Source organism: Pituophis catenifer, unplaced genomic scaffold, assembly GCF_029215685.1.
Source record: "Pituophis catenifer annectens isolate HBS135680 unplaced genomic scaffold, rPitCat1.0.hap2 SCAF_2, whole genome shotgun sequence".
Taxonomy (NCBI): domain Eukaryota; kingdom Metazoa; phylum Chordata; class Lepidosauria; order Squamata; family Colubridae; genus Pituophis; species Pituophis catenifer.
In genome coordinates, this window is record NW_027256882.1 from 102,232,721 (window position 1) to 102,246,972 (window position 14,252).

General features: G+C 37.1%; 1 protein-coding gene across 2 annotated transcripts in view; it reads right to left on the reverse strand.

Annotated features, from left to right (window-relative positions):
• PCBD2 (pterin-4 alpha-carbinolamine dehydratase 2) overlaps positions 1 to 13,586 on the reverse strand; it is a 35,768-nt gene extending 22,182 nt beyond the window's left edge. For both annotated transcript variants that reach the window (XR_011599873.1, XM_070933905.1), the window contains exons 1-2: positions 13,472 to 13,586; positions 5,659 to 5,790 (exon numbers count right to left, since the gene is read on the reverse strand). Coding sequence is in view for 1 of the 2 variants with exons in the window: in XM_070933905.1 (XP_070790006.1) it covers positions 5,659 to 5,790; positions 13,472 to 13,585 (246 nt within the window). In the remaining variant the exon portion in view is untranslated. The remainder of the gene's footprint in view (positions 1 to 5,658; positions 5,791 to 13,471) is intronic.
• Positions 13,587 to 14,252: the final 666 nt, after the last annotated feature.

The window sequence follows — 14,252 nt, forward strand, 5'->3', positions numbered from 1 at the left end:
CGGGCCTTCTGGGCTCACCAGAAGTAGGGAAACAGACTGTTTCCTGCCTCTGGAGGGCCTGGGGAAGACCCGTTTTTCTTTCTTACCTGGCTTCAGATCCTCTCTATTTATCTGGGAAGGGCGAAAACAGCCTTTCCCATTCCCTCGGAGGCCTGAAAGGCCCCATTTTCCAACTCCCGGTGGAACAGGAAGTGACTTTTTTGCTGTCCCCAGCCTGAGACTCCTAGAGAGGCTCCTAGAGACTCCTAGAGAGGCTCTGGACAGCAAAAAAGGTCACTTCCTGTCCCAACGGGAGTTGGGAAATGGGCCATTTCAGGCCTTTGGAGGGCCTCCGAGAGAGTGAGAAAGGCTGTTTTCGCCCTTCCCAGATAAATAGAGAGGATCTGGAATCAGGTAAGAAAGAAAAACGGGCCTACCGGGCCATCTTGTGCCAGAAGTGGGGGGGCGGGGGTTGCGCGCGCATGCGCATGGGCACGTGCGTGCGCAACCCTCCCCCGCCCCCCCTTTCCTGGCACACGATGGCAAAAAGGTTAGCCATCACTGGATTAGAAGATCTCCAAGGTCCCTTCCAACTCTTTTGTCTATGGAAATTCTCAATCACCCAAGTCCAAAAAAGCACCTTTGGGACTTTCAACTTTGTTATTCTATTCTGTTCTGGTTCTGGATGTGATGGCATTCCTTCTGCATATACCTGGAGGTGTTTCTGGGTTTACAGTTCCTGCAGGAATAGCAAATAAAAGCTGCAGGCAAGAAAGACTTTGCTAGTTTTGGCTGCCCTGATAGTTGCAATGTTGCCTGGTCCACATGTCATTATGAGCCGAGGTGGCGCAGTGGTTAGAGTGCAGTACTGCAACTACTTCAGCTGACTGCTAGTTCAGCAGATCAAATCTCATCGGCTCAAGGTTGACTCAGCCTTCCATCCTTCTGAGGTGGGTAAAATAAGGACCCAGATTGTTGGGGGCAATATGCTAATGCTAATGCAATATGCTAATATGCAATATCCTATATGCTAACTTTGTAAACCGCTTAGAGAGTGCTGTAAAGCACTATGAAGCGGTATAGAAGTCTAAATAAAAAAAAATAATATCAAGACTCATTCATGTATTTGTCACCTTATGACTACACTATTCTATTCTATCTGACTCTAATGGGGGTGTTCTTAAAATATTTGGAAGTTGCAAACCGAAGTGGCCCATCTGATAATGAGAGCCATTAACATCATATAACACTTCTACCGTAAGAGTTGCATAGGTGGCCTCTGAGTGAAACATGAAGTTCTGATTGTTATCTATAAAGACCTTTATGGCTTGGAACATGGATATATTTGAGGCTGTCTACTCCAGGTAGAAACTGCTCACCTAATATAATCTAGTAAACAGAACATGCTGTGATCTCTGCCAACTGGGCTTTTGGAAACAAGTATTCTCTATTATGACTCCTCTTCTTTGGAACAGCTCGTCTCCTGGGGTGAGAATGGTATTCAAGAAAATTGTGTTGGTTATTACCATTTAAGTAGTGGGTGTATTTTGCAGGGATATTGCTTCTGGTAATTAGAGGAGGAGGATGTTGCTATAAATGGTATACCATTAGGCATTTCTTTTCATTTCATCTAGAGGGCATCTGTAATTTTCTTATGTTATTTACTCTATGTTATTGCAATTTGTAAGTTCAATTGCTGAGTTGCAATATTAGACAGCATAATTCTATCAAACACTTTTCCACATCTATGCGAAGCAAGAATGTGTTTTCCACAAAAAAAATGAATGCAAATATTTTCAAGGAAACTGTATTCTATTTAAATTAAGAATATAGTAGTATTGTTAGTAAAAAAAAAAGATCTATGTTTATAAAAATCAGGAAATTCCCACATAGGAGAAAATTATCTAATAGATAATTAAATATCTTTTGTGATAGAATAAGCTAGATAGGATATTAAGTTATTGAATGTAGATAACACAGAGAACCTTATTTATTTAAGTCTTATGAATCTTATAGCTACTTAAAATACTTTAAAATATATGATTTGCTACCAAGTACATGTTTTGCATCATGTCATAAGTGTGAAAGAACATTGACTATCATTTCAGGATTTTTAAATAATTATTTAAATAATAATTCAGGATATTTAAAACAATATTTTTAAATAATTGTCGATGAAGACAACAATCTTTTAAAGTGAACTCTATTCACTTAAGCAGAATTTCCCACAGGTATTATTTTGTTATGTTTTATTATTAGGAATCTACACTTGTTCTGTTTTATTAGGAATCTTTCCCTAAGCCTATTCTTTTATTGAAAAAGAGCTAGTTGGTGTAATAGTTAAAAGCACCAAATTAGAAATTAGAAGACTCTGAGTTCAAGTCCTACCTTGAAGTGTGCTGTATGATTTTCAGCCACTCACTCTCTCCCAGCTCTAGGAAGAAGCAGTGAAAAGCCAAAATGTTGCAAGAAAACTGAATAGATTTGTCAAGTCAGTTGTCAGGAACCAAGACGGCCTTGAATATTCACATATACACATATGTAACATAATCATACATTTTAAAAGTCAAGCTGGCAACCTTGAAAAGATGTTCCAGTTTTAGATGCAGCCCTGATACCCATGTAGAGTTTACTTTCTCACTTTTAGATATAAGAGCTTGAAAAATTGCACAGAAAACTAAGTCAAGTATTTAACTTGAAGCCTTTATTTAATAAACATAGCAGTTTTGTAAACAGCTTTCAAGTACTCCAGCCAGTCCTGTAATTCTTCAACATGAAGAATTTCTAAATATCCTTGTCTCTTTTATTGCCATTTGGCCAAAATAAACAGGAAACCCAGCTGGTCACACAGCAGAAAAAAAGGAAACTTCCTAAGAACATACAAAAATAAGGAATATCATATCTTTGACCTTTCAACTATATACTTTATTGTTCCACCTAAAAAAGCCAAAAGAATATTGGTGACAGTGAGTGAATGACAGGCCATTGAATGTCTTTCTTGTCTTGACTTGGAAGTGGGTGCCGCCTTCTTGGTTTTCCAAGTTTTCACAATTGGTCTGCTAGGGTGTCTCTTAGGATTTGGCAATATAACTTTGAGTTTAGAATTATTTTTTATTATTATTTTTATTAGGATTTTTCAACAGGTATTCTGCCTTGAGCAGGGGTTTGGATTAGAAGACCTCCAAGGTCTCTTCTAGCCCTATGATTCTATCTTCTGTGTTTTAATACAAGAAACCCTGAAATAAGCGCTTGGCCTTATTTTCAGGGAGGTCTTATTATTTTGGGGCGTGTGGAGCAAGATGGGGCTCCTCTTGCCTTCTTACCCGATTTCCAGCTCTGTCTCCCTAACCCTAACCCGAGGAAATGGTGGGGACTGGCTGTGCATGCGAATATTTTCGGGGAGAGCTTATTTTCGAGGAGGGGCTTAATTTAGCTCATGCGCTCAAACGCCGATTGGGCTTATTATCAGGGATGTCTTATTTTAGGGGAAACAGGGTACCTGTATATAATACACTAGCATTCCAACTCCCTATTTAATTTCTTATCTCAGAGTGGGATTAATGAATGCTGCACTGCCAAATTTTACTATTAAACTGAGAAGCCTAATGTTTTATAAAATATGGATTTAAAAGATCTCTAAAGGATAGTGCACTCAACATACATTCATATTACATAATTGCCAATGCAGAGCTACATCACATCAACTAAAGAACATGATATATTTTATTTTTCCCCTTAACAACTATTTCTGTCTTTTTTTTTCCTGTCTGAAGACAAGGCTTTTTAAAATGCTAACCATAAGAACAATGTGCTTCCATTTTTCCATCTAAGAAAGAAAACAGAACTATATTTTCCACTTTCTACAAATCACCTTTCCTAACAGGGATTAGGCTGAACTCTTCTGGTCCAACAATCTTTGTACTACAAGAGTTAGTCGGATATTTTCCAAAACTTCACCAAAAATTGATGAAAAAATGATAGCCCCCATTTTTTTACCACTTTCTTGGCAGGTAGCATTTAACTCATGCTCCACTGATTTCAGAAGTAGAGAAAAGTATCAGAACTAGTAGCCACTGACAGCCTAATTCTTCATGAATTTTTCCATGTTCTTTTAAACCTATTTAATAGTCGATGACAATGAATTCCACAAAATAGGACTAGAACTAATATATCACTTTTTAAGTGATACGTTTTCAGCTGTGATATTAATAAATACAGTCCTCTTTGCATTGTGCTAACATGCTGAGTAAATGAATCAGGAAGTCCCTAAACCTTGCTTCCCACAGGCCTCCATAGTAGGGGGGAAGTTGAGAAGGTGACAGAATGGGTTAAGATTTTGCAATGCATACTCCATCACTTCTGCACTTGCAAGCGATGCTGCAATTCAAGTACAAATGGGGTAGCATACAGCACTTGTTTTATCATATTGGCATCATCCTGGTTAGGAACAAATGCTTATGTAGCCTGTATCATAAGCTCACTAGATAGCTTTAGGCAAATTATTTCTAAATATGCCCACATGTCAAGCTAATGCAATGTGGTTTATAAAACAATATAGAGGATAATCTGTATATAAACCAAATCACCATGGTTTCCTCAGCAAGCCATTGTTAATATCATCCATGCTTGACATGATAGAATAAACCAGGTGATCTCGATTTCAAATTCCATTCATATACAATACATCGTAATGGAGAATACAAATCTGACTTAGCAGATAGGCTGTTTTAAGGATTACAGCTAAAAATGAAAATTAATATTCTTAGAAATTACCAGAAAATTCTATAAATCTATAACAGGGCCTACTCAATGCTGTTTTTTTCTAAAAGTACAATGGTTCAAGTAGAACAACCATGAATTAACAGACAAGATTCATTAAATGTGCATTTAAACAAATCATCCAAGAGAACATTAGGGTAAGTGGAATATGATAATTTTGTGCAGATACACAAAATTAAAATATAAAGTCTTTATCCTAGCTTCCCAAATAAAATAATATCTATACAGTCTTGAATTTAGGTGTGAATATAAGTCTCTACAATTCAGTTTTTAAATACCATTAATTAATATTATTCAAGATTAGATGTACTGTCATTCACTAAACCAGAGGTCTTCAAACTTGGCAGCTTTAAGACTTGTGGACTTTAACTCCTAGAATTCTCCAGCCAGCTATGCTATGAAGCTCCAGCTATGCTGGCTGAAGAATTCTGGGAGTTGAAATCCACAAGTCTTAAAGCTGCCAAGTTTGAAGACCTCTGCACTAAATTGTCAATTTAAAGACTCCTCATTAGCACTTTAAACCAAATTAACTATTTCTAAATCAGGCGTGTCCAACCCACAAGCCACATGTGGACCCGGACAGTAATGCAGCCCCACAAGATCATAAATTTTTTGACATTTTCAACGTACAGTTTAACTTCTGAAGAACAATTATATACTGTAAAGTTCCAATCAAATATATGTAAATTGGGTCTTATTTAGTACAAAGTTCTACCATCATTTTAAAAATGTATCACTTTTCAAGAAAAATCATTTTTAAAGAAAAATCATCATCATCATCATAAAGTTGTAAAACTTTCAATAACAGGGTATGATAGCATATGGGGTTTTTCAAGTACAGCGGATAATCAAGACAAATGTATTTCCTTTAAATCAAGAATATTAATTAACAGTATTTACCTGATTAAAGGTTTTGAATACGAATTCTCTGAATATAGCATCTCTTTCAGTGAGCTCAGACCAGCCAGCAGCTTTAAGATCATATAAAGCTTGGTTCCTTTCTTCGGTGCTCAACCAGCTAGATTGTGAAGACTATGATGGCAAAGAAAGAGGAAAAAGGCACCATAAATCTACGCGAAACATACAGATGCTTATTAGATTAAAAAGACCACATTGCATTAATTATTTGCAAACATACTGGTTGTGTCTTCACAAATAGAATTGTATAGGTTGATTCTGCTCCTTCCCTTTAAAAAATCATATCTGGATTAATTATATTTAGAATATGAAGTTAAGTAGCATCTAAATTAAAAGATCTTAGGCAGCATCTTAGGTAGAAAACAAACAACATTGATACTTGCATCTGAGTAAACATGGTACATGATAACTTTGCACTGTCCTAGGGTAGAGGAGATGGGAGCAGATGCTGCTCTTTAAAATTAGCAAACATAATCCACTACAATTGAAAATACTTTTATATTATGTCCAACAGAAGAGAAGCATACTCTTAAGAATCTCCCAATAACAAATAAAAATATCTTCAGTTTTACTACCAATAAGTGACTTTTAATCACTCGAATATAGTTTTATTTTTATATATGCCTAACACTGGAAATTAACTTCATGATCTTTTAATCCATTTAGTAGATCAACATAGAATTTCTGGAGATATTAAGGATATAAAAATATTGTTACCTACATTTTCATCGACAAAAGCTACTTCATCTCAGTCCAATGCTAAACATACTATTCTTTTATAAGGTTTAATCTCTCGGATCTTTTATCCATGGGCTCCTTCTCCTAATTTATTTACTAAATTTATATGCCGCCCATCTTACTATGCAAAGCAACTCTGGGAAGGATAATATTAAACACTGTTGAATTTAGAGCAATACTAATCTAACTACATTTAATCATTTTAATTTGAAAGTCTTATTTTTCAAAAGTATATTTTCTGGACCAGCAAGGAAAAACAAAGAGGAACTAAAGCATTACTTTTGCAGAGGCCCTAAATACTACTTAGACTATGTTTGTTAATCTCTTTGCCTTAATTAAGTATGAGTTTTAAAAGAAAACCTCAATTGACAGAATTCTCAGCTATTCAGGATGCTCAATGAACATCTGAGAAGCAAAATTATTATGTACCATTACTTGGCAAAATATGTTGAAACATTGATTTAATTGAGAAATGCTGGATGAAATTTAGTGGTAGCTAGGCTGTTTTATGTCCCTTTATTCTCATATCGCTGTAATACCGAAATATAAGCAATTACCAATATAAAGTCAAATGCAGGGGAAATGCCTGCCCTTACATAAACCATCAGCAGTATCAATGGGAAACTGAAAGGCATATTGAGACAGACCTCTGAAATTTGCAAAACTAATTTTTTTAGAGAAAAAAAATCCCCTAAGGAAGGAGATCTCCCAAAGTCCCTTAAGGACTCTGTATTACAAAAGTTTGAAACTCTGAGAGAGATAATTCTGGAAAAAGAACAAAGAGATTAACTAACTAGAAAGGAAGAATAGGTTGGTAAAAAGTTAAAAAGAGAATGTTGTCTGGAGAGGTGATTACTTGGTTCAGGTTATTTTGCTATGGTTCCAGTGGGACAAAAGTAAAATATATTTTTGGAATGAGAAAATCACTTTACACATAATGCAGCATACTCTGCTCTGATAAACACATACCTTTGTATTATATTTTAGGTAAGCAAAAACTTTTAAAATCTGGCTGACTGTTTCATCTATATTATATGGATGGTTTTTACATCATCTGCATGATAGAAGCAGATTTACAAATATTTCTCTCTTGGCAGTTTACCACATTCTGGAATATCCAATCTCTACAGCTTGACACCACCTGCTGACTGTAACTCTCCAATTGTAAAGCACAGTAATACAGCATAAAATCTAAAGTACTATGTTTCTTTGGCATGTTTTTAAAATCAAGTTTTCTCTATCCCTTCTCTAGCTATTGTAGGCGAATCCACATAGGCATCTGGTTTCCGATTGGACAGACTGCCCATCATCCTGCTTTATTTCTCATTTTTCTCCTAATCCAGTATGGAGATATCGATAAATTTAACCAGATGCAATGAACAATGCATTTACAATATAAACTGCCAAAGTTTTGTTCAACAGTACTAAGAATTCCACAAAACTGGTCCAAGCACTCTCTTAACACTCCCTTCACATCTTTTAATAAATAATCTTTTACTGTATCAATGCAGAGGGTGAAACAAACAACATGTTAAAAGGTATGATATTTATGTCGTTACTTACCAAGCACATCTAAATTATATTAAAGTAACCAAAATATCTTTACAATCCCCAAAGAATGTCACAACTTTTGAGCAGACCTAATTTTCGAAATTGAAAGTTGGAAAATTTGACACACCCTAGTTATATTCTTCATTAACAAGAACAACGATGATCACAATCCCATACACTTATCCAAATCCTTACATCTGGATGAGCCACAAGACATATTTATTGAAGTTAGAATGATGAGCAAAGTTTGTGCTTTTTAGGTGGCATTCCAATATAATGCCCCTGCATATTTCTATATAATCGTAGATTTTCTGTTTTCCAGAAACTAAAACAGCAGATGTTGTGGTCTAAGTGTGAAAACTATGAATGTTGCCAACACATAAAATTTGAAAGAAAATATAGGCAGGTTGAACTGCCATTTTTTTCTCAGCTACTAGATAGCGGGAACGGAATGATGCCTGAAAGCATTCTTTGTACGTCCTTGGCAAAAAAAATGGCAGTTATTTGCAAAGAACAATTTATTGGCAAAAAGAATATTAAGTATCCTTGCCAGTCATGCAGAATAAAAACAATGATTATGAAGACATGCATATCTTGAGAGATGCTTTGCACATGGGGTGGAATTATGGAGTAGCAGAATTCACAGTCTGCAACTCAACAGAGAGGGCCTGCTGGAGTTTACTTCTGAGCGGAAGGAAATAAAACTGTAATGTTAGAAACCAAGAAAAAACAAATCTAAGTTCCTAAATTACAAGAAGAAAATTTTATTCTGAACTGGCTTTTGAAGTCAAACTAAACATTTGGGGGGGGGGAGGGAAGGATTAGGTTGTTTAATGTAGTTTGTTTGTTTGTTTGTTTGTTTGTTTGTTTGTTTGTTTGTTTATTTATTTATTTATTATTTATTTATTTATTTATTTATTTATTTATTTATTTATTTATTTTCAATTTATATACCGCCCTTCTCCCTGAGGACTCAGGGCGCTGCACAGCCAGAATTAAAAACATGAAATACAAATATTAAAAACAATTAAAATCTATATAAATTTGGCCCAAAATTAAAAAAACCACAAACCAATTAAACATTTAAAAATTTTAAAAAATTTCTTCCTAAGCCAGCCCGGCTTGCTGGAAAAAGTGGGTTTTAAGGGCACGGCGGAAGGCACTGAGGTCTTGGGTTCTCCTTATCTCTGGGGGCAGATGATTCCAGAGGGTAGGTGCCCCCACAGAGAAGGCTTTCCCCCTGGGGGTCACCAGCCTACATTGTTTGGCTGATGGCACCCTGAGGAGGCCCTCTCTGTGGGAGCGCACGGGTCGCTGGGAGGTCGTCGGTAGCAGCAGGCGGTCTCGAAGATAAAAATAAAATAATAAAACAAACTAGAATTCATATTCAGATGAATTTAAAAATGATTTAAGAAAAATGCCTGGAGTACTTTGATTTAATATGTATTCTTATTTGTTTTTAACATTTCATTTTACATAATTCACTACCTTCTATTTCTACAGTTTATAAAAACACTAAACTTCCCATCAGTCAATTTCCTCAAAGGAAAAAACTAACAGCACTACTTCAGGACAATCTGGCATTCAAACAAATTAAACATTTCAAATAAATCAATTAAACATCACAAATCTCTGAAATTCAATTGACACTTCAGATATACATGTAAAGTGGACAATTTTTGAAACTCCAGACCTATGAATTTGAATAATTACATTTGTTATACACAAAGAGCATTTTGTCCACTAGGTGACACTATATTTCAAATTTACTACTTATTCAAGGTGAGGTACAATTTAAACTTTCTAAACAAGAAATAATAGAGATGTTAAATTATATAGGCAAAAATTAGGAATAATGATGTGGTAAACAGTATAACAAAAAAGAAAGCAGCAGTTAACATAATTATATATCAAGTAAATTCTTTATTTATCTTTACTGAAAAGACATTTATATAATTAATAATATTTTACTGATTATGTAATGTCAATATCCCACATTCATATTTGCAATTATTATTTACTGATCAATAGAAAGCTTCATATTATGTTTGAAAAATTAAAATATTCAATTGTTTTTACATGATTAAAATATTATAGGTGCCTGAGAGGCAGCCTGGGAAGCCTAGCCCAGGCCCCAGGCCTCCCAAAGCCTCCCTACCTTGATGCACCTCATGCTCCATTTCCTGCCTCTCTGAGACCCTGCAGGCCTTGCGCCTGCTTCCCATCCCACAGAGCCCCATATCCATCTTCTCTCTTTTCAAAAGCTCTGGAGCTCAGATCAGAGCAAGTGGACAGGGTACTCCTTGCTGAGCTGGGTGGCACAATCCGGAAGCAGCCACACTGAATTGTGGCCACTAGGAAAATGGCATCAGATTCCCAAATGCTTCCCTAACATGAACTACTTTCCTCCAGAAATTGGGAATGCTCCAGCACTGGGAGTTTTTAAGAAGAGATTATACAACCATTTGTCTGAAATGGTATAGGGTTTCTTGCCTAAGCAGGGGGTTGGACTAGAAGACCTCCAAGGTACCTTCCAACTCTTGTTATTCTCTTCGATGAGCATTCTGCAGCACTGTGGAATGCTGTGAAGCTTCATTAGCATTCATCAGAACAAACAAGTTGTTCTGCAGCTTGTCCCTTTTCCTTAACTCCAACTCTTAGAAAAGTGAGGAGGAGGAAGTGGAGCCCAGTGAGGGGAGGCAAACGGTCGGTCATAAGGGGACTCCGCAGCAGCCATAACTTCAGGATCAGATTCTAAGCAACTTTTGAGGGAGGGAGGGAGTCTGCCGTAACTCCAAATGTTCACTAAGCAACCAATAAGTAGAGAACTATCTGTGGTCCATGTTTTTCCTGCATATAAATAATATCACACATTATCACTTTCAATAAAGGGTTTTATAATAAAGACAAAATAATGATAATAAATTGTTAAGAATGTAGAGATAATTTGGAAAGGAAGATATGGCCATTATCTCTTTTTAATTTTTTCAGACATATTGTCTGCATGCCATTTAATATTAACTACTAATTCTACATGAGTAACCGATAATGGAGATAGAATCGATTGGCCCATGGAGCTGTTTTATTTTTCTTGGATGACTTCAAATGTCTACTTTTATTTACTTACCATCTTTAACCAGTGATGTGGTAGGATGCAATCACAGATCATGGGTCATATATGGCTTTTTGTTAATGGTTGACATTTCAATGTCCACTCACCATTCCTTTTTTATGTTGTACAATTCCTATTTCCTCTTTAGCAGTTCTTTCCTGGAAAACCATGTCAAACTGTTTTGGGTCTATGGTTATTCAAAATTTTTCTCCTATATATATTTTTAGAAGTCATTAATAAAATATATTTTGCAAAATGTGAATTAAGAAAGCAGTATTTCCTTTTTAAGAATAATCTGGTATATGATATAGAGCAAATTCAGGTTTTTGACAGTTTGAAATATGTAACTCAGATTAACAGATCAAATAACCCATGAGTCTTATTAGAGTTCAGAACCACCAATTACAAGCCTTAGATTCACATTCTGAGAATATATCTAAGAACATGTATTAGAGATTCTTGGCTTTGTATGTTAGCTATTATGTACTATTATTAATAGCTTCCTACATTGTCATTACTTCGATGTCTGCTGTTCAATGCATGCCTGAACTTCATTCTTAAATTTCAACACTAATGTTCTGCTTGTTTGCCAGCTGAGTACACATAGGCTTGCAATCTGTTCCTGAATTCAAGGTTACTTAAAGTAACTATTGGGCCATTAATACACAAAGTGTCATATCGCAACCACCACTTCTATTCAGCTGTTTGGAAAACGAGCTGTGAGCATTCCAGTTAAAGTTCATCACATTACTTGATGCACATTCCTCTCAGGATGTCTGATGAGACAATTACCTAAGGTGTGGGTGTCTAAAATAGACAAGGAACAATATACTGAAAGAACAAAAAAAATCACCTTGATTACATTAACCATATAATAATTTAGATGAATAAGCAAATTATATGGCCACATGTGAGAAGACTGCATCCATCTAACACAGAGACCCCCAACCTTTTAGGCACCAGGGACCAGTTTCGTGGAGACAGATTTTTCCACAGACCAGAGGGACATGGTTTCGTGTGCTGCCTGCATCCCACAAATGGGGCTCTGCTTGTTTGCGCAGTCCGGTTTCTGGCCTGGTGCCGAGCCACAGACCAGGGGTTGGGAACCCCAATCTAACAGACAGACTCTTAAAGATGTGATTCATAAGAATGTAGACATATAAAGGTTACTTTTAAATAATTTTATTTGGAAATATATTCCATTTTTTTAGCACATACTAGATTGCAAATTGTGTGCATTGCCAGAGATGTTTACTTGAGAATTAGCTGAGTAGGATTTCATTTTGTATAAACAAGCACTAGATCACCATGTAAAAAAATTCTCATTAGTTTCCCAAAGTGGAACAAATTTACACTTGCCTAATTGTTACTATGCATAACTTGCCATAATAAGCAAAGCAATTGGTAGTCACTTGATTGTAGGAAAACTGACCCATCATAGATGAGAAGCCACAGATACAGGTAATAGTATCTGTAGCACTAGGCCACTGTTTAGTACAAGCCTTTATTAACCAATGTACAAAATCCATAAGGAAAAAAGAATCAATGTGGCATTTAAAAGGGTTTTTTTTTAATCGTAATTTTCTCTGGACTATTTTCCACAAAAACATTCTTAATAAAGGTGTTCATTTAAGATGCTCCAATATATTTTGCTGCAACAAACAATGATTATCCCTATGAAAGCTGTTGCAAGATCAAAGAACTATTGTCCAAGCAGAGAAATATTGGGAACCATGCAACAGCACAAAGACTTTGTGAAGATAGTATTTTTGCCCTGCCTTTTTTTATAGGTAACTGGTGAACATACCTAAATTATTAATATTATGTATTAAATTTGTACACTGCTGGCTCCCCGACGACTCTGCATCGTTTCACCCGGAGGCCCAGGAGCAGAACCTGAAAGCCGATCTAAGAATTAAGCTGGTAGGATAATTCTTAAGGGCAACTGAGCTACCTACTTCCTGTATTTAGATGTAGGATCCTCCTGCCCTGAATCTGAAGCAGCCCCAGCCAGATCCAGGTTTAATGCAAAAGGACTTCCCCAAGGGAAAAAGCCCCAATTGCAAAGCCCCAATTGCAAGCTTGATCTTCGAATTACACCTGCGAGGAACATTTAACGTTCCCTTTGAGCCTCTCTCCCTTGCAAAAAAAAAAAAAAAAAAGCCCAGAGGTCCAAATATGGATTTCCAGGTCAGCCTTCCCTAAACCATCCTTGTAAAAGCTTAAAACCGCAATTAAGAGCTTCAAAAAAAAAACAAAAAAACCCAAACCAATATGAGTAAAGATTACCGGGCCACATTTTTTACGCAGACGATCCCGATTCCCCACCCTCCCGCCTCAATCTGTCAAATCGTTCGGAAGGCGATTTTTCTCCTTTGCTGCTCAGCCGCTCACCATAGCTGAGAAGTTGCTCCAGCCGCCACCGCAGCCCCGGCCTCCCACAGCCACTAGGCCCCCTCGCAGCAGCTGCAGCAGCCGCCCCAACCCTGTCCCGCGGGGTATCAGCATGGTTCAGGCGGGCATCTCCGCCCCCTCCATCCAGCGCCTGCGCCGCGGCCGCCCCAAAGTGTTTGGCGGCCGCCAGGGGGAGCCTCTCGTCGCGATTCCGCGCCAGTGCTCCCTGACCTGCGCAGCCTTTTTTGCTGGGAGGCGCAAGTTGATTCTCCCAGGCTGGGCTCCGAAAGTGTAGCTTGGGTTCATCAGATCAAGGGCTCCAGCCTTTGGGTATTCTCAGTTGGTAGAGGTTGAAAAGCGCCTGCATCTCTTTGGGTCTTTACACTAATTCGGGTGAGGGATCAGAGTTGGCACCTTCCCCAGCCATTTGTCACTCCAGGCGGCCGCAGCTACAGGTGGCGCCTTTACTGAACTTGCAAGGAAAGTTCATAGAAAAGGATGGGAAGTTGTATTGTCTGAGGCAAGGAAAATATAATTTATCTAGTACTCTACTGTTTGTACTAAATGCTGCTGAGTTAAGAAACACAGTATTCTCCAGGAGAGCAAGGAGACAGTAACCACTTTTACAAGCTACATTCTGTCTGCTCATGATCATGAGTTAACAGCAGTTCAGTTGTTAAATGTAAGAGGACAATAAAATATGCCTATCATCTCTTCCAGATCTTGATTCACTTTTGATTCTGTTTTCTATGTCTTGTGTGCATTTGTGGTATTTTATATT